The sequence below is a fragment of the Camelus ferus genome, chromosome 20, assembly GCF_009834535.1.
Source record: "Camelus ferus isolate YT-003-E chromosome 20, BCGSAC_Cfer_1.0, whole genome shotgun sequence".
Classification (NCBI taxonomy): Eukaryota; Metazoa; Chordata; class Mammalia; order Artiodactyla; family Camelidae; genus Camelus; species Camelus ferus.
In genome coordinates this window covers 25,052,315-25,073,117 of record NC_045715.1, presented here as the reverse complement: position 1 = coordinate 25,073,117, position 20,803 = coordinate 25,052,315, and the positions used below count along the sequence as shown (strand labels likewise).

Sequence of the window (20,803 nt, the reverse complement as noted above, 5' to 3'; positions counted from 1 at the left end):
CCATGGAGGCTACTGCCATAGAGCTGTCCTGGCCGACCCCACCCTCCCTCCCCCAGGGCCCAGGTCAGACCGCTGGTTAAAGTGCTGCTCCCGCACGTCACTGCCATTCAGCACGAGGACATCAAGGATGTGGATCGCACTAATCTTCCGCTGGGCCTTCCCCTAGAAGGATAAATACACTGCCCATCCTGCCAGGCATCAGCCTGGGGCCCCCTCTGCCCTCTGTGGCAGGCAGACCACCATTCTGCCTCATCTGGGGGAAGTGAGGGCTCTAAACACAAAATATTTCTCTTGCTTGCCTCCTAGCTGATTCTCAGCACCAGAATGGCCCGTGATTCAGAGTGGACCGATCTGAGGTACTGGGTGATGAGTCCCCTTGAACCTCAAACCCAGCAAGGCTGCTGCCATGGTGCTCCAGCAGGGCCTGGCTTCCCACTCCAGCCAGCTGCTCCCACTGACTGTCCTGAAAGTCACCTGTATGGCTGTAATAGCCAAAGCTCATGGGAAATAATAAGTTGCTTCTTTCTAAGGGATCGTTGGTCAAAAACAGTCAGCAGCTGAAAATACCAGCAGGTCCATCAGGGCCTCTGATGCAGAGATGATTAAGACCTCCTACACATAAGGAGACTATGGTCCTTCCTACCCGAATAACCATGGCTTAGAGCAACTACTAGAGGAGAAGGAATAATCACAAAGCCGCCTCCCTGTCCTGGGCCCCATCAAGCACCACATGCAATGTAACTCAGTTAGTTCAGGGTGGCATGGTGTGGGGGGAGGGCCAGGCTCAGCCTGTGGCCCTGTTCCCTAGATAGCAGGGTCATAACGTGAGCAGAACCACCTCTGACCTCCCCTTTCAGCTCATGAACAATTTCCACAGAGAGCAGAGTGTCCCGGGGTAGCTCTGTCTTCAGGTCCAGCTTGACCCAGCGGTCTGACTGGCGACCATCCCACGTGTAGATCTGGGACTTCTATGGGCAGAGAGAAAGGGCCAGGTCAGGCAGGCATAGAGATAGAGGGGTGAGAGGCTCAGTTCTCAAAAGGGCTATCAGTTGGTTGCTACAAGCAGATGGGGCCAGGAAATGCCAGAAGGAAATGTCAGGGAGAGATTAGTCAGGTATACTTCAGTGATAATGAATAGTATCCTCCACTGCCTCTGACTCGGTCCTCATGGGAGGGAACAGGCCCAGGGCACCATTCAAGAGGCCAGAGTCCATGATTAGAGGCCCTCAAGAAAGATCCAGCTTGGTGAATTTCTGAAGTGGGTTTGGTGAAGGGTCCAGAGAACAGAGCAAAGAGAGAAAGTAAAAAGAGGAAAAGAGGAAATGTGAGAGCACACAGAGAAAGTGAGGAAGAAGAGAGAATACTGTACAGAAAGACAAGGCAGAGTGGAAAGAAAGAGCAATGAGGACTTTACCCAGTTAAGGCATAGAACCCCCAAGGCTTTCCCTCATCTCACTTTAGACTACAGCAGCAGAGTAAGGATAGGTGGTATCTCTGCAAGACAGGATGACATGAGGTGGTAGTGGTGTTGCAAAGAAATGGCTGCATGGGCTCAGGCCAGCTTGGCCTGCTGACCACTCTGCTAGTCTAGGAAGCTCCACATCACAAGAAAAAGGCAGTGTTCCCTTGAGCAATGCACAGAGATGAATAAATGAAAGAATGAATGAATGACGCTTGGCTATGTCAGAGGAAGAAAGGAAATGAAGTTTCAAGAAATACCCTCCCTGGAGTCAAAGCTCATGGTGCCAAGAGAATATGCACTGAGTGTGGCCAGCAGTTGTCCAGATACCCACAGACAGAGAGCAAGGTTCCATCACCCCAAGCTGGGTAGGAAGCCAGCTGCAGACTTACCCCCAGGCCAATGAGGAACTTCTGCTCACTGCCAGATACCATGCAGCGGTAGTCGAGCACTGGGCGGATCTTCTCCAGGGTTTTGGAAGTAAGCAGTGTGGGCTTATAGCTGAAGATGTCAATCTCAGTGCCCTGCAGCCCCAGGTCAGAGAAAACACAGCTGGGTTGGGGGAAGGGACAGGCGCTCAGTACAGGTGCCTGTGTAGGGGGCTGGGAGAAATGAGGGACAGGAAATACATGCTCTCTGAAACATGCCCCCTGGCGCTACCTAACCAAGGTTCATGCAACTAACTGGGATCTAATTCTGTCTGCTTGGAGTGTTCCTTTAGGACCTATCAGGAGAGGCTGGGAAAGGAAAGAACACCGAGTCCCCACATACAGATCGATTTACCAGAGCTATAAGGAAATGTCACCAGAATATAAAAAGCCTCCCCGCTTCCCCTTGAATAAAACCGAAGGCAAAGACTCCCAAGCAGTTGGTTTGAGAGCAGTTACGTGGTATCTTCACCCCATTCAGAAAAATTTACACGTGCTATTCTTTTGAGGCCATCATTCTGCAGTTCCTGACCCCACAAAATCAGCACAATGGCCCATGATCTGGGCCAGATTTAAATGAAGCCCAGGGAAAAGTCAGGTGGTAGGAAAACAGAGGCAGAAGAATTCCGAGGACCGCTCACCAGAAATAGAACAGGGAGCCTAGGTTTAGGCAAGCTCCATGGTGGAGCTTCCCCTAGCAGCCCTCTCCTGGCCCTCTGACCAGCTCCCCTGTCCAAGATCATCCCATACTTCTTCTCTCCCCTGCAGGTACATCTCACAGATTCCTGAACTTGCCAGGCAGTGATAGCCACCACCATCCTTTAGGTGGCAAGAATGCTGAACACAACATATCTCAGGACAAGAATCGTCAGGCAGCCTGGTGGGCTCTCGGGGAACTCAACACTCTACACCAAAAGTTCCCATCTGTGGTGGTCTCAGCCCAGCCCCTCAGAGCCCAGGTGGTACCGACACAAGCCCCTCGGAGGTCAGGCTTCTGGGGGTCTCAGTAATACCACATATAATTAGGCCTCTCTAACTTTTTATTTTCACCAGATACCAAACTTGCCTGGATTAGCTCAAAGAACTTAGATTTTGGGTCTGTGGAAGAAGGAGCAACTCGAGCCTGGTCTGGGATCTGAAACAAGATAGCAAAGAGCTTTGGTTTTCAAATGCACTTTTGACCAAGGCTGTGTGTGAGTCTATGGAGGCGAGGGGGTGGGCTCAGACTGGGGAAGAGAAAGTGGCGTGCAACAAAGGAAGATGGAAAGAGGGGGAGGGGGATGGAGGTGGCTAACTGAGTCACTGCTCCCTTTCAGGCCCTGTGGTAGCACACCCCAAAGTCCACTTCCCTTTCTCTGGGGCTCTCTGTGGTCACTTGCTACACAGGGCCACCAGCAGAAAAATTAGGCCTGTTCACTCACCACCCTTGTCCTTTCTGACCCAGCTGCAGGGCTAACCTGGCAGTGAAAAGAACCAGGGAGGTAACTTCCAACAGTGCTGAACCATCCTGCCCTGGAATGCTGTGAGGGTAGGCAGACATTTTCATGTGTGTAGGGGGGACCCTAAGGTGACAGGGCTGGGAGTCGATCCCATTCTTCTCTAAAGCCTCCCTCTCCTGGAGCAACAGTGGGCTGGAAAGACACTCACCCCCCAAAGTCGGAGGCACTCTTTCCGGATCTCTGCCTGCCGAGGCTCACTCAGGGTCCTGGGAAAATGAAGCCAGTAAATGATTTAAGCCTCTAAGAGGTATGGAGCATGCCTCCTGTGCACCCTTCCGAACCCTAGAGAGAGAAGTCCATGTGAATGAACGGGTGTATGCGCACGAGGCCACGTTGCCATTAGCACAGGGTGCTTGTAACACTCACACGGCTCTGCTTCTTGGAGATGGGAGCTCAGATGTACAGAAAATGAGATGACCTCTTCGTCCCACCACAAAGGGAAGGGAGACTACCCTCCTGACCACCCTGGATTCCAGGGTCCCTGCACACCCTTCTTCCAGTTACCCAACAGCACTTGCTGGTTCCCCTCTGTTGTCAGAGGGCACGGCACATTAAGTCCATCTGGGTGGATGTCACTATGCCCCAGAAAGCTGAATAAGCTTATGCTCACCCCCTCCCAGAGGTTTCCCTTGACCAGTCCTACCTCTCCTCTCTAGATCACTCTTCATGTCCCCTGAATATTCTGTTTTCTACTCAGGCTATGCCACCCTACATCCTCTGTAACTTAATAACTTTTTGTGTATCCTTTTCCTGGGTTACTCTTATCTGTCCAAAGACAAGGTAAGCTCTTTGAGGGCAAGGTTCATGCAACATGCTTTCCTGGTGTCCTTCACCGACTACAGCAAAGTATAAGATAAAAGAGTAGACATTTAAACAATGTTTGTAGAAATGAAATAAATAGCTCAGGCAGAGGAACAAAACAAAAAGATCTTCCCTTGAAATAGGTGAATTTTGGAAAGGGGCAACACTCACGTGTCTTGAACAAAGGCACGGATTTTGGCCAGAGCTTTGATCTGCAGGCTACAGTGGCTAGAAGAAAAAAAATAATTTGATCTCAGGATTATCACAAAAGACAGCCAAAGACATGAGGACAGAGTTTAGCCAGAGCACTGGCCATCTATGTTTGGGAGGGGCTTGGAGAGTCAAGAGAATCCCCTTGACAACACCCTAAGGTACAGTTACGTGGGACGTGCTAAAGGCTGAGGGTAAAGCAGAAGAAAGAACTAAGTCAAACCCTCCAGACACTCAGATCCCAAGTCCAGCTAAAGGAGGGTTCTGATCTCATCTTTAAAAATTTGAAAGCAGTTGTGAACTGATTCTACCTAAATAAAGCGACAGTAGAGCCCAGATACAGTTCAACTACACACTAAACTGACTCACCTACACTAATGGCTGCCCTTTCCAGTTTAGTCTCCACAACTCTTTTAAAAAGATACAATGTCTGGCTTTTTATTTAAAAAGTGTAAGATGTGATAGAGGAAGAAAATGTGACCCACTGACAAGATGGGGAAACTGTTCAATAGAACAAGACCCAGAGGTGGTCCAAATGTTGGAATTATCAGACAAGACCTTTAAAATAATTGTGAAAAAGGTATATAACATGTGTAAAAAGATAAAAAACTGTATTTTTAAAAAAGCAAATAAAAATTCTAGAAATGAAAAACATCAGAGATAAAGTTTTATTTATTTTATTGAAGTATAGTTGATTTTTAATATTATATTGGTTTCAGCTATACAACAGTGATTTAAAATTTTTATAGATTATACTCCATTTAAAGGTATTATAAAATACTGGCTATACATCCTTTTAGCTTATATATTTTATATACGGTAGTTTGTACCTCTTAATCCCCTACCCCTATTATCTTAGCACTCCCCTCTCCCCACTGGTAACCACATTTGTTCTCTAAATCCGTGAGTCCATTTCTATTTTGTTATATTCATTCATTTATTTTTTAGATTTCACATATAAGTGACAACATACAGTATTTGTCTTTGACTGATTTCACTAAGGTTCATCACTCCAGATCCATCCATATTGTTGCAATGGCAGGGTTTCATTCTTTTTTATGGCTGAGTAATATTCCATTGTATATATGTACCACATATTCTTTATCCATTCAACTGCTGATAGATACTTAGGTTTCTTCCGTATCTTGGCTATTGCAGATAATGTTGCTATGAACATTGGGGTGCACGTATCTTTTCAAATTAGTATTTTTGTTTTTTTCAGTTATGTTCCTAGGAGTGGAATTGCTGGATCACATGGTAGTTCTATTTCCAGTTTTTTGAGGGACCACCATACTGTTTTCCACAGTAGCTGCACCAATTTACATTCCCACCAGCAGTGTACTAGGGTTTCCTTTCCTCCACATCCTCACCAACACTTGCTACTTGTAGACTTTTTGACAATGGCCTTTCTGACAGGTGTGAGGTCATTTCACTGAGGTTTTGATTTGCATTTCTCTGATGATTAGTGATGTTGAACATCTTTTTATATGCTTCTTGGCTGTGTATCTTCTTTGGATAAATGTCTATTCAAGTCTTCTGCCCATTCTTCAATTGAGTTAATTGTTTTTTTTGATATTGAGTTATATGAGCTGCTAGTATATTTTGGATATTAACCCTTTATCAGTCATATCACTTACAAATATCTTCTCTTCTCCCATTCAGTAGGTTGTCTTTTCATCTTGTTGGATTCCTTTGCTGTGCAAAAGCTTTTAAGTTTAATTAAGTCCCATTTCTTTACATTTGTTTTTGCTTCCTTTGCCTTAGAAGACTTAACCCCCCACCCAAATTTCTACAATTTATGTCAGAGTGTTCTGCCTAAGTTTTCTTCTAGTTTTATGGTTTCCAGTCTTACATTTAGATCTTTAATCCATTTTGCATTTATTTTTGTATATGGTGTGAGAAAATGTTCTAATTTCATTCATTTACATGTAGCTGACCAGTTTTCTCAGCACCACTTACTGAAGAGACTGTCTTTTCTCCATTGTATATTCTTGCCTCCTTTGTCATAGATTAACTGACAAAAGATAAAGAGAAAATCTTGAAAGCCGTCAGAGGAAAAAGGACACATGATATACAAAGAAACAATGATAAGAATAATGGCTGACTTCTCACCAGAAACAAGAAAGGCAGAGAACAGTGGAACAGTATCTTTAAAGTGCCTAAAGAAAAATACCTCAAATACTAAATCCAATTAAAATATCCTTCAAAAGAGAAATGAATAATTTTCAAAAGTCAAAAGCTAAAGGAATTATTCTCCAGCAGACTTGTACTTAAAAAGTAGGCAAAAAGAAATTCTTCAGGCCAAAGGGAAATGATTCCAAATAGAAACCTGGTTCTGCAGGAAGGAATGAAGAACGCCAGAATGGGTAAATATGTCAGTAAATATCAAGGACATTAAAAAAAAATTAGATGTACATATGTAGGGTGTGTATCTTTAAATCTCTTGAAAAGACCATAGACTGTTTAAAATTTAAATTAAAAGAATTAGATGTACATATATGTGTGTATTTTTAAATCTCCTGAAGATTATAGACTGTTTACAACTAAAATAACAGCAATGTAACATAAGGATTATAGAAAACAAGAACACAACGGCAGGAGTACTATAAACACGTTTACTGTAGTAAGTTTCTTACATTGTTATAAAGCAGAATACTTTTCATGGTAAACTGTAATAAAGATGCATTCTGTAAGCTCTAGAGCAACAACTTAAAAAACACAAAAGGAATAAAAAAGAAGAAGCCCAAGGAGATAAAAATACTGAATTTGCCACCCAAAAAAGGAAGGAAAGAAGGAAGGAACAGAAAAACAAAGACAGGAAAAACAGAAATCAAACAACCAAGATAAAGTATTTAAACCCAAACGTATCAATACTTACATTCCATGTAAGTGTACTGAACACCCCAAATAAAAGGCAGAGACTATCACACTGGACAAAAAGGTAAGAGCCAACCATATGTTATTTACAAAGACAAAGAAGGTGGAAAATAAAAAGACATAAAAAGATAAGCCGTGCTGATGTAGCTATATTAATATCAAAGTAGACTGCAAGACAAAGAGTATTACTAGAGATAAAGAAGGATATTTCATAATGACAAAAGATCAATTCATTAAGAAGACAAAACAGGGGGAGGGTGTAGCTCAGTGGCAGAGTGTATGTTTAACATGCGTGAGGTCCTGGGATCAATCCCTAGTACCTCTGTTAAAATAAAACTAACAAATAAATTAAATAAACCTAATTACCTCCCCCCCAAAAACATTTTTTAAAAAAGACAAAACAATCTTAAATGTGCATGTGTCTAATAACAAAAATCCTAAATATATGAAGTAAAAATTAATAAAATTGAAGAAAGACAAATCAACAATCATAGTTGAAGACTTTAACAGCCCTCTTTTAGTGACTGACAGAATAAGAAGTAAAAAAATATCATCTAAGATATAGACAATTTGAAAAACACTATGAACCAACTTGACCAAGTTAACATTTATAGAACATTACAGTCAACAGCCACAGTTGGAATACTTGCCAAGACAGATCATATGTTGGGGTCATAAAAAAAACTCAGTAAATTTCAAAGGATCAAAATCATACAGAGTATATTCTGAGTACAGGGGGACTAAATCTAATAGTTATCTTGAAAATCCCAAACTATCTAGATATTAAAAACCACATATCTACATAAACCATGAATCAAAGGACAAATCATAAGGAAAACTTTCAAAATATTTCGAACCAAATAATAATAAAAAGATAACATATCAAAATGTGGGAGATTCAACTAAAACAGTCCTTAAAGAAAAATATATAGCATTTAAATATATATGAATACATATATATTTATTTAAATGCTATAAATAAATAAATGAAATTAAATAAATAAAAGCAAATTACTATGTCCTTTATTCTCCTTACTTTGGATTTGCTCTTCTTTTCTAGCTTCTTTGATTTTAGACCCTTTCTTCTTTATATGTATTAAATAAATATAAAGAAAAGGCCTTACATATATATGTTAAAGAGAGATTAATAAAGGAAAATTTATAGTATTTAAATAGAGATATTTTAACCAGACAAAAACTTCAAAAGAATACAGATGTAGAGATTAATACCCCTCATGAACACAGACACAAAACTTCCTAATAAAATATTAGTAAATCAAATTTAGGAATATTTAAGAGTGATACTTATGACCAACTGGAGTTTATCAAAAAATTCAAGATTTGTTTATCATCTGAAAATTATTCAATGTACTGTATTAAAGGAATAAAGAAGAAAAATAATATAATAATTTCCATAGGTGCAGAAAAAGTACTTGACAAAATTAAACATCCATTTATAATAAAAACTCCCAGCAAACTAGGAACAGAAGAAAACTCTGTCAATCTGATAAAGGATATCAACAAAAAACCTGCCTCCAGTTAACATCATATTTAATGGTCAAACACTTCATATGTAAAATCAAGAACAAGGCAGAGATGTCTGCTTTCACTACTTCAATTCAGCATCATACTGGAGGAACCAGTCAGTGCAATCAAGCAAGAAAAAAAACGAACTACTTTTTTTGATCCATATGATCCACCAATTCTACCTCTGGGTATTTATCCAAAAGAACTGAAATTAGGATCTCAAAAAGATATGAGCACCCCTATATTCACTGCAGCACTATCCACAATAACCAAGATTTGGAAACAACCTAAATGTCCATTGACAGATGAATGGATAAAGAAAATGTAGTATATACATACAAAGGAATATTATTCAGACTTTAAAAAAAAGAAATTCTGGAATATGCAACAAGAATGAACTTTGAGGACACCATGCTAAAATAACCCTAGTAACAAAAAGACAAATACTGCATTGTATTATACAAGGTAACTAAAATAGTGAAACTCATAGAATCAAAGAGTGAATGATGGCTGCTAAGGGCTGGAGAGAGGGGAACATGTAGGAGTTACTTAAATCAATGAGCATAACATTTCATTTAAGCAAGATGAATTAAGTTCTAGAGATCTGCTGTACAGCGTAGTAACTATAGTCAACAATACTATATTGTACACTTAAAATTTTGTTAAGAGGGTCTATCTCATGTTAAGAACTCTTACCACACATGCACACACACAAAAAAATACAGTTGACCCTTGAACAACACCAGTTTGAACTGTGCAGACCCACTTACATGTAGAGTTATTCAATAAATACATATAGTAATACACAATCCATGGTTGGTTGAATCTACAGATGCAGAACCATGGATACAGAGGGCCAATTATGGGATGTGAGCATCCATGGATTTTGGTATCTGTGGCGGGTTCTGAAACAAATACCCCATGGATACTGAGAGATGACTGTAATTTTTAAAAGGCATACAAATTAGAGAGGAAAGCATAAAATTGTTTATTTGCAGAAAATACATGGTTATATATGTAAAAAATCTTAAAGGAATCTACCAAACTACTGGAACTAATAAGTAAATTAAGCTTTCACACAAAATACATCATCAGTATACATAAATCAATTGTATTTCCATATACTAGCAATGAACATTAAAAAAGGAAATTTTTAAAATACCATTTACAACAGCATCCAGACCCATAAAATTCTCAGAAATAAATTTAACAAAAGATGTGAAAGACCTCTATACTGGAAAAGTATAAAACTGCTGAGAGACATTAAAAAGCCTAAATAAATGGACTTTTTTTGTTCATCGATGGGAAGATTTAATATCTTTAAGATGTCAATTCTCCCCAAACTGACCTTTAAATGTAAACTCCACCAAAACTCCAGCAGGCCTACTGCAGAAATTAACAAGCTGATTCTAAAACTTGTATAGAAGTACAAAAAAACAAACAACCCCCTCCCCAAAAACCCCTAGACTAGCCAATATAGTCTTGAAAAAGAAGAACAAAGATGGAGAACATACACTATCTGATCTCAAGATAACTTTTTTTAAGGTATACTCATCAAGAGAACATAAAAAAGGATAGACAAACAGATTAATGGAACAGAACAGAGTGCCCTGGATAAATACCACACATACACAGTCAAATAATTTTCAACAAGGGTGCCAAAGCAATTAAATGGAAAAGTATTTTCAACAAATGGTGCTAGAAAAACTGGGTATCTATAAGGGAGAAAAGAACTTCGACCACTATATCACACCACACACAATTAATTTCAGGTGGACTACTGACCTAAACCTATAAGCTAAAACTATAAAACTTCTAGATGAAAACAGAATATTTTCATGACTTTAGAATAAGTGAAGGTTTTTTTTTTAGAAAGGAAACAAAAATCAACAAAAAAAAAATTGATAAACTGGATTTCAGCATCAAAATTTAAAACTTCTAGGCAATCAAATTGAAAAGGAAGAAATAAAATCATCTCAGTTCATAGATGACATGATTTTTTATGAAAAACCCTGAAGATTTCACAAAAGCTGTTATAACTAAGAATCAAATTCAGCCAACTTGCAAGACACAAAATCAATAGGCAAAAATTGGTCACATTCTATACACTAGCAACGAACAATCTGAAAATGAAATGAACAATTCCATCTACAATAGCATCACAAAGAACAAAATACTAAGGAATAAATTAAATCAAGTAAGTGAAAGACTTGTACACTGAAAGCTACAAAACACTGCTGAAGGAAACAAAGAGAGGCATTAAATAAATGGAAGGACATTCTGTGTTCATGGTTTAGAAGACTTAATATTGTTAACGTGACAATACTACCCAAATCTATCTACAGATTCAAAGCAAATGCTATCAAAATCCCAATGGCAGTTTTTTCAGAAATAGAGAAACCCATCCTAAAATTTATATGGAAACTCAGGGGACCCCAAATAGCCAAAACAATGTTGCAAATGAAGAACAAAGCTGAAGGTCTCATATATCCTCATTTCAAAAAAACTTACTACAACAGTACAGTAAAGCAGTGTGATACCAGCATAAAGACCAATGGAAGACAATAGCGAGCTCAGGAAAAAACTCTCTCATATATGATCTAATGATTTTCAACAAGAGTGCCAAGACCATTCTGTGGGGAAAGGATTTTTTTTCAACAAATGGTGCTGAGGAAACTGGGTATCTACATACAAAAGAATGAAGTTAGATCTTACTTCACACTGTCTATAAAAATAACTCAAAGACCTAAACATAAGACCTAAAACTATAAAACTCTTAGAAGAAAACACAGCACAGAGGAAAACTTTATGACACTGGATTTAGCAATGACTTCTTGAATGACACCAGAAGCAAAGGCAATAAAAGAAAAAATAGATAAACTAGACTACATCAAAACTTAAAATTTCTGTGCATCAAAGAACACAATCAATTCAGTTAAAAAAAAAAACCCACAGAATGGGTGAAAATATTTTCAAATCAAACGTCTGATTAAGGGATTAATACCCAGAATGTATAACGAACTCCTATAATGCAACAACAAAAATCAAACAAACCAACTTAAAAATGGGCAAAGGGAGGTGTGGCCCAGATGGTAGAGTAAGATCCTGAGCTTATCTCCTCCCATGGGCATACCAAAATTATAACTATTACAGAGCAGCTATCTATGAGAACAACCTGAAGACAAGCAGAAAAGATTTCCCAGGTATAAAGAAGGCGGCACAATGAGATGGGTAGGAGGAGTGGAAATGTGGTATAGTCAAGACTTGTAGGTGACCTACAAAAGGGAGGTTAATTTCAACTGCAGAGGCTCTCCCCAAGGACTGGGGCATCCAAGCCCCAGATTGGGCTCCCCAGCCTAGGCACTCTATACCAGGAAAATGAGCCCCCATAATATTTGGCTTCGAGGACCAGGAGGGCTGGCTTACAAGAGAGCTGGAGGGCTATAGTAAATAGAGACTGCTCTTAAAGGGTGCATGCAAATTCTCACACACTCCCAAGTCCTACCACTCAAGCAGTAATTTTAAAGAAGCCTCACCCGACACCCACTTGATGATCTTGGAAAGCCTCCCAGGGCGACAGAAGGCCACTGGGACTCCCCCTGGGGACACAGATGCTGGCAGCAGCCATTTTGGGGGAGCTTGTTCTACCAGAGGACACTGGTGCAGGCAAGTGCCATTTTGGTGTCCCTGTACCTATTAGTGCTGGGGGCTTACCTGTCAATAATGGGCCAGCTCCAGTCCCAAGACCCCCCACACCCTCAGACAGCTTCCCCAGGACTCAGCCCGACCCATCAGAAGGTTGGCACCAGCCCCAAGACCCTCCTGGGACTGGCAGCCAGCCACAATGGGACCCACCCCACCTACTAGGTGGCTAGCAACCACCACACAAGGCAGGGCCTGGCAGCCAACTGGGTAAGGGGCCAACCCTGCCTACCAGCATGCCCACAATAGTCAACCATGCCACAACAGAAGCACCCACGCAGCCATACCCCTAGAGCCCATAGCTCTGGTAACCAGAGAGATGTGTACTGCTGGGTCCCATAGGACATCTATATAAAGTCACTTCTCCATGACAGGGAAATGTCACCAACCTATCTAATACACAGAAATAAACACAGAGAATTAGGCAAAATGAGGAGACAGAGGAATATATTCCAAATGAAGGCACAAGAAAAAAAAAACCCCAGAAGATTTAAGAGAGGCAGAGATAAGTAACACAATAATAGTACGAAACACCTCACTTCCATCAATGGACAGATCATCCAGAAAGAAAATCAATCAGGAAACACTGGCCTTAAGTGACACATTAGACCAGACTGACTTAGTAAATATTTATAGAACATTCTATCCAAAAGCAGTAGAATACACATTATTTTCAATGACAGATGGAACACTTGCCAGGATAGATCACATGCTAGGCCACAAAACAAGTCTCAATAAACTTACAAAGACTGAAATCATATCAAGCATCTTTTCCAACCACAAGGTATAAGACTGGAAATCAACTACAAGGGGAAAAACCTGCAAAAACCACAAACACACAGAGGCTAAACAGTATCTACTAAACAACTTATGGGTCACTGAAGAAATCAAAGAGGAAATCAAAAAATACCTAGAGACAAATGAAAATGAAAACATAGTAATCTAAAATCTATGGGACACAGCAAAAGCAGTTCTAAGGGGGAAGTTTATAGCAATACAAGCCTACCTCAAGAAACAAGAAAAATATCAAACCATCTATCCTTACACCTCCTTTGGGAAGTAGAGAAAGAAGAAAAACAAAACCTGAAGTTAGTAGAAGGAAACAAAGATCAGAGCAGAAAGAAATGAAATAGAGACTAAATAAAACAATAGGAAAGACCAATGAAACTAAGAGCTGGTTCTTTGAAAAGATAAATAAAATCAGAAATGACAGAGAAATCACAACCAATACCACAGAACTGTAGAGGATCATAAAAAATTACTACAATTACATGGACAACCCAGGAGAAATCAATAAGTTCCTAGAAACATACAATCTCCTAAGACTGAATTCAGAAATAGAAAATATGAACAGAGTGATTACCAATGACAAAACTGAATGAGTAAAAACAAACAAATTTCCAACAAACAAAAGTTCAGGACCAGCCAGCTTCTCAGGTGAATTCTAGCAAACATTTAAAGAAGAGTTAACACCTACCCTTCTCAAACTACTCTAAAAAACTGAAGAGAAAGGAATGTTTCTGAACTCATTCTACTAGGCCAGTATCAACCTCATACCAAAACCAAAGTTTCCACCAAAAAAAGAAAATTACAGGCCAAATATCACTGATAAACACAGACACAAAAATCCTCAACAAAATATTAGCAAACTGAATTCAACAATACATTAAAAGGATCATATACCATGATCAAATGGGATTTATTCCAGGGATGCAAGGACATAATACCTGCAAATCAATCAATATTAATATACCACATCAACAAACTGAATAAAAATCTTATGATCATCTCAATAGATACAGAAAAAGCTTTCAACAAAATTCAACATCCATTTATAATAAAAATTCATTGCTAGCGAGGGAACATACCTCAACATAATAAAGGCCATATATGACAAACCTAGAGCCAAAATTATACCCAAGAGTGAAAAGCTGAAAGTTATTTCCTCTAAGATCAGGAACAAGACAAGAATGCCCACTCTTGCCACTTTCATTCAACATCATATTGGAAGTGTTAGCCACAGCAATCAGACAAGGAAAACAAATAAAAGGTATCCAAATTGAAAATGAAGAAGTAAAACTGTCACTGTTTGCATATGACATGATACTACATATACAAAATCCTAAAGATGCCACCAAAAAACTAGCAGAACTAGTAAGTGAATTCAGTAAAGTTGTAGGATATGAAATATACTGAAGTCTGTTGTGTTTCTGCACACTAACAACAAACTATCAGAAAGAGAAATTAAGAAAACAATCCTGTTTACAATTGCATCAAAAAGATAAAATACCTACAAATAAATCTAACCAAGGAAGCAAAAGACCTGTACTCAGAAAACTGTAAGACATTAATTCATTCAAGAAATTGAAGATAACACAAATGGAAAGATATACTGTGCTTATGGATTGAAAGAATATTGTTAAAATGACCATACTGCCCAAGACAATCTACAGAGTCAATGCCATCTTTGTCAAAATACCAATAGCATTTTCCACAGAACTAGAATAATTCTAAAATGTGTGTGGAACCATAAAAGATCCCAAATAGCCAAAACAATCTTGAGAAGAACAAAGCTGGAGATGTCACACTCCCTAGTTTCAAACTATATTACAAAGCTACAGTAATTAAAACAGTGTGGTACTGACACAAAAACAGACACGTAGATCAATGGAACAGAACAGAGAGCCCAGAAATAAATCCACATACATATGGCAATCTATGATAAAGGAGGCAAGAATATACAATGGGGAAAAGACAGTCTCTTCAATAAACAGTGTTGGGAACACTGGATAGCTACATGCAAAAGAATCAAACTGGCCTACTTTCTCACACCATATATAAAAATAAACTCAAAATGGATTAAAGACTTAAATGAAAGTAAGACCTAAAACCATGAAACTCCCAGAAGAAAACATAGGCAGTATGCTCTTTCACATCCATCTTAGCAGTATTTTCTTGGATACGTCTCCTTTGGTAAAGAAAACAAAAGCAAATGGCACTACATCAAAAGCTAAAAAGTTTGTGCACAGCAAAGGAAACTATCAACAAAACAAAAAGACGGCCTACTGAATGAGAGAAGATATTTACAAACAATATATCTGATAAGGGGTTGATAATCCAAAATATACAAAGAACTCATACAACTCAATATCAAAAAAACCCAAACACCTCATTGAAAAATGGGCAGAGGATCTGAATAGCCACTTTTCTGAAGAAGACATACAGATGGCCAACAGACACATGAAAAAATGTTCAACATCACCAATTATCAGAGAAACACAAATCAGAACCACATGAGATATCCCTCCCATCTATCACAATCACTATTATCAAAAAGACAACAAATTAAGAAGTGTTGGCAAGGATGTGGAGAAAAAGAAACATCTGTGCACTGTTGGTGGGAATGTAAATTGGTACAGCCACTATGGAATATATAGTATATAGGTTCCTCAAAAAAATGAAAATAGAACTACCATACAATTTAGCAATTCCACTTGTTTATTTTTCTGAAGAAAACAAAAATGCTAATTCAAAAAGATATATGCACCCTTATGTTCACTGCAGCATTATTTACAATACCCAATATATGGAAGCAACCTAAGTGTCCATCTACAGATGAATGAATAAAGATGTGGGGTATATGTGTGTATGTGTGTGTATATATATCACATACCTATGTGAATGAACATTATATATACCTATATAAAGAAATATTACTCAGCCATAAAAAAGGGAGTGAAATCTTGCTATTTGCAACAACATGGAAGAACCTAGAAAGGGTTATGCTAAGTAAAATAAGTCAGAGAAAGATAAATACCATATGATTTCACTTATATGTAGAATCTAAAAAACAAAACAAATGAACAAACATAACAAAACAGAAACAGACTCATCGATAGAGAACAAACTGGTCGCTGCCAGAGGGGAGGAGGAGGGATGAGTGCTATCAAAGAGGGAGATTAAGAGGTACGAACTTCCAGTTATAAAATAAACAAGTACATGGATGTAATGTACAGCATTAGGGAACATAGTCAATAATATCAGAATAACTCTTATGGTGACAGATGGCAACCAGACTTATCCTGGTGAACATTTTGTAATGTATAAAAATACCGAATCAGTATGTTGTACAACTGATACTAATATAATATTGTAAGTCAACTTACTTAAATATAAAATAAATAAATAAATTTTTAAAAATAAAATAAAAATGAGCAAAGAACTTGAGTAGGTATTTCTCCAAAAAAGATACACAAATGGCCAATTTGCACATGAAAACATACTCAAAATCATTAGTCATGAGGGAAATGCAAACCAAAACTACTGTGAGATACCAATTCATACCCAAGTAGGATGGCTATTATGAAAAAAAAAAATCAGAAAATAACAAATATTGGTGAAGATATAGAGAAATTGGAACCCTGATGCGTTGTTGGTCAGAATGTAAAATGGTGCAGCTGTTGCAGAATATGGCAGCTCCTTAAAAAGTTAAACAGAACTACTAAATGATCCAACAATCCCACTTCTGAATGTATACCAAGAACTGAAAGCAGAGACACAGTTACTTTGCACACCAATATTCGTAACACTATTATTCTCAATAGCTAAAATGTGGGGGAAACTCAAATGTCCCTCACAGATGAATGGATAAACAAAATGTGGTACATATATATAATGGATTATTACTGAACCTTAAAAAGGAATGAAATTCTGACATATGCTACAACATGAATCTTGAAAACATTATGCTAAGTGAAATAAGCCAGACACAAAAGGACAAATATTGTATGAATGCACTTGTATGTAGCACCTGCAATAAGAAAATTCACAGAGATAGAAAATATAATAGAGGGTACCAATGGCTGGGGATTAGGGGAATGGGGAGTTCTTGTTTAATAAGCAGTTTCTGCTCTGGATGATTAAACAGTTGGAAATGCATAGTGGTGATGATTGCACAACAAAGTGAATATACTTAATGCCACTGAATCATATTTTGAAAAGGGTTAAAATGGTAAATTTTATGTTATATTTTGCAATTTAAAAAAAGGACTCAACAAATTTTAAACATCTGCTTATCAAAAGACATCATTAAGAAAATAGGCAAATTATAAATTGTGGAAAAATATTCACAACACATTAGACATGTATTCAGAATATATAAATAATTCCTACAACTTAATAAAAACACAAATCAATTTTTAAATGGTCAAAAGACTTGAAAAGATAACATTAAAAAAGATGCAAATAGCCAATAAACATAAAAAAGGGCTCAACATCATTAATCAGCAGAGAAATGAAAATTAAAACAATGATACAAACATTACACCCCACCAGAATGTTAAAATGAAAAGACTAACAATACCAAATGTTGATAAGGATATAGAATAATTAGAACTCCATACTTTGCTGAAGGGTGTAAACCAGTACAAACACTTTAGAAAACTATTATCAAAGAGTTAAATATACATCTACCCTATGACCTAGGTTTCCAGTCTTGGGTATTTACCTAAGAAAGGAAAACATCGGTCCACCTGTACAAGAATGTTTTAGTAGCTTTATTCATAACAGTCCCAAACTGGAAACAGTACAACGGTCCATCAACAGAAGAATAAATATGGTATATCCATTCAATGGACCCTACTACTCAGCAATAAAAAGGAACAAACCCATACAACATGAATGAATCTCAAAAAACATTACAGTGAGGAGAAAAAAAAAGACACAAAAGTGTATATGTATGATTCCATTTATTCAAAGTTCTAGAACAGACAAAATTAACTTATAATAAAAATCAGAAGAGTGGTTACTTCAAGGTTGACTGGGTAAGGGCACAAAGAAACTTCCCAAAATGACGGTAATTTTTTTTTAATCTTAATAGGGATGTAGGCTACAGGAAAAGATGCATTTGTCAAAACTGACTGAAGTGTACACAGAAGATCTGCATTTCACTTATGCAATTATACCTCAATTTTTTTTTAACAGAAAGAAAGAAAACTGGTTATAGGATTGCTTAAACACTTTGCATTTGGGAGCACTAAGAAATCCATGCATTTTTTGCCATGCATCCCACACATACTTGTAGCAGATGGCAACATGGCTCAGCAAAAAGAAGTCCAAAAATGTAACAAAGCCTTGGCTTTGCTGATTCAAGGCTGGTCCCGGGGCCTGTTTGTTCCCTCATGTACAACATGCTGAAACTTACTATCTGCTCCACCTTGGTGCCCAGCCTTACATCAACATAAGAGAGTTCATGTGGTAGTACTATGGAAAGTTAAAATACTGGGAGATGGTAGATAAGATGGATAAAGACTTCCTCTCCTTCTGATTCTAAGGGCCACCTATACATTCAAGCTTCTCTGAGAGACTTAGGGTTGCACCCTTAGAAATGACCTTTCTAACATCTGCTTGACTCCCTAAGAAAGCATTGCTACTGATTCATTGATACTATGCAATTCTCCAACCTATCTCAAAAAACTTCTCAGTAAGGCTTGCCCACTTAGAAAACTGAGCCAACTGTCACAACTTTAAATTATCATCACTAACAGGGAGTTGGGGAAACAAATAAAGAAGGCTTAAAAAACAAAACAAAACAAAACAAACCCCCAAAAAACAGAAAACCAGCGTTCAGATGGCCAATTTAGAGAACTCACGGATTGGCGAAAGCTTTGGTACTAGAAACTTCCAAAGCATGTTATACACTTGCTTTTCAGCCATCTCTTGCCTCCAAACAGGGGACTTCATAAGGCAACAAACTATGATGGCCTTTTACAAACAGAAGCAATTAAAGGGAAATTACTCCTGCCTCTGAGGACACAGGATGTCTGCTCTCTGTCAGATTTCACTATCGTACTCAGGCTCCCATGGGTAGGGCAATGCCAGCCAGACTCCCACCAGCCACCCTTGTGACAGATGAGCATGGGAGCAGGATGAGGGTCCCCAAGGTACCCAAAGTCCCTAGGAGCCCTGGAACAAGCAGACCAACCCCAGTAACCAATTTTTCAAAACTGAAAAAGCGATTATCAAGAGGCAGTCATTCAGTCCTTCATTCTCTGGTCTTCCTTGATACCCTAGTGGTGCCAGGAAAATGAATAAATAAATAAAACACCGGTTTGCTTACCTTTCATTGGACCGTATCATGTAGTCAGTAAATTCATGGTCTCCCTTGATCACCTCCAAGGGGACCACAAGGTTGACATCAGAATCGGTGTTCCGCAGCTGGTTGAGTTTAATATTGACTGAAAAGAGGTACCGTCGTACGTCATCTATGCCCACCTTCAGGCCCTTGCACACCACATACCTGGCAGGAGATACCCTGTCACTCCACTGAGTAAAGGCTTCTCCCCACATTTCTCCTCCCCAAACCTCTTGCTGAGTCATGAAGCTCAACAGCCTTGTCTATGCACAAACAGCACAGACTGTGTGCTGCAAAGTTCACCTCAAATCCTTCCTTTTTACGTTGGGCTGTATTTCAACTATGTCCTGTGCCAGGTTGGCTGTGTCACCATCACCTGGGGAGTCTGTGAAGTTAAAGACAGACTCTCCAGGGATGAAGCCCAGAAATCCGTGTTTGTAACAGGCCACCTAGCAATTCAGATGGCCCCATCTTCTCTCAGATCGTGCATGGGCACTGTGTGCCACTTGAGATGCCAACAATGCCTCAGTTGATGGCCCCCTTGCCCTTTCTCAGCCCATGTTCCTTCAGGTGACCGACCCTTCTCTTGGTCTCCTTCTCCCTCCTGGGCGAATCCAAGGATCATCCACATAAGTGTGGTGAATAAGGTTTGTGGAGAAGTAGGCAGAGGCTAAATCAAAGGACAAATAAAATCCAAATCGTGACTCCTCTTGGTTTCAATCACTTTTTTAATTTTATTTTTTGTTTGTTTGTTTTTTGGGGGAAGGTAATTAGGTTTATTTATGTATTTATTTATTTATTTTTTAACAGAGGTACTGGGGATTAAACCCAGGACTTTGTGCACGCTAAGCACGTACTCTACCTCTGAGCTATACCCTCCCCCCCATCACTTTTTTAAAATGAAGGTTTTTAACGTAGCTTGAATGGTCATGCCAGAGATGCACCAGGATTTGCTGTTCTGACATTTAGCCAGCTAGTATGATTAAAATGGAGAGGAAAGTCTCACCTCTCTGAGTTGGCAGGACGGCTGGTAATCGGCTTAAAGAGACATACTCGTTCAAAGCAGCAGTACAGCAGGTAGATGAGCCCCACGCTGAACGGTGTGAAGAGGTCAAAGGTTTTACAGATGAAGTGGCCTCCTAGATTAGAGAGAAAACACCAACAGCAA

At 38.8% G+C, this 20,803-nt stretch overlaps 1 protein-coding gene across 1 annotated transcript in view; it reads right to left on the bottom strand.

Moving 5' to 3' along the window:
* The window catches only part of CMTR1 (cap methyltransferase 1), a 50,896-nt gene that overhangs the window by 5,946 nt on the left and 24,147 nt on the right, over nucleotides 1–20,803 (bottom strand). The window contains 8 exon segments of the mRNA XM_032462981.1: nucleotides 71–162; nucleotides 846–968; nucleotides 1,852–1,983; nucleotides 2,954–3,022; nucleotides 3,535–3,592; nucleotides 4,359–4,415; nucleotides 19,621–19,800; nucleotides 20,642–20,774. Coding sequence (XP_032318872.1) covers nucleotides 71–162; nucleotides 846–968; nucleotides 1,852–1,983; nucleotides 2,954–3,022; nucleotides 3,535–3,592; nucleotides 4,359–4,415; nucleotides 19,621–19,800; nucleotides 20,642–20,774 — 844 coding nt within the window.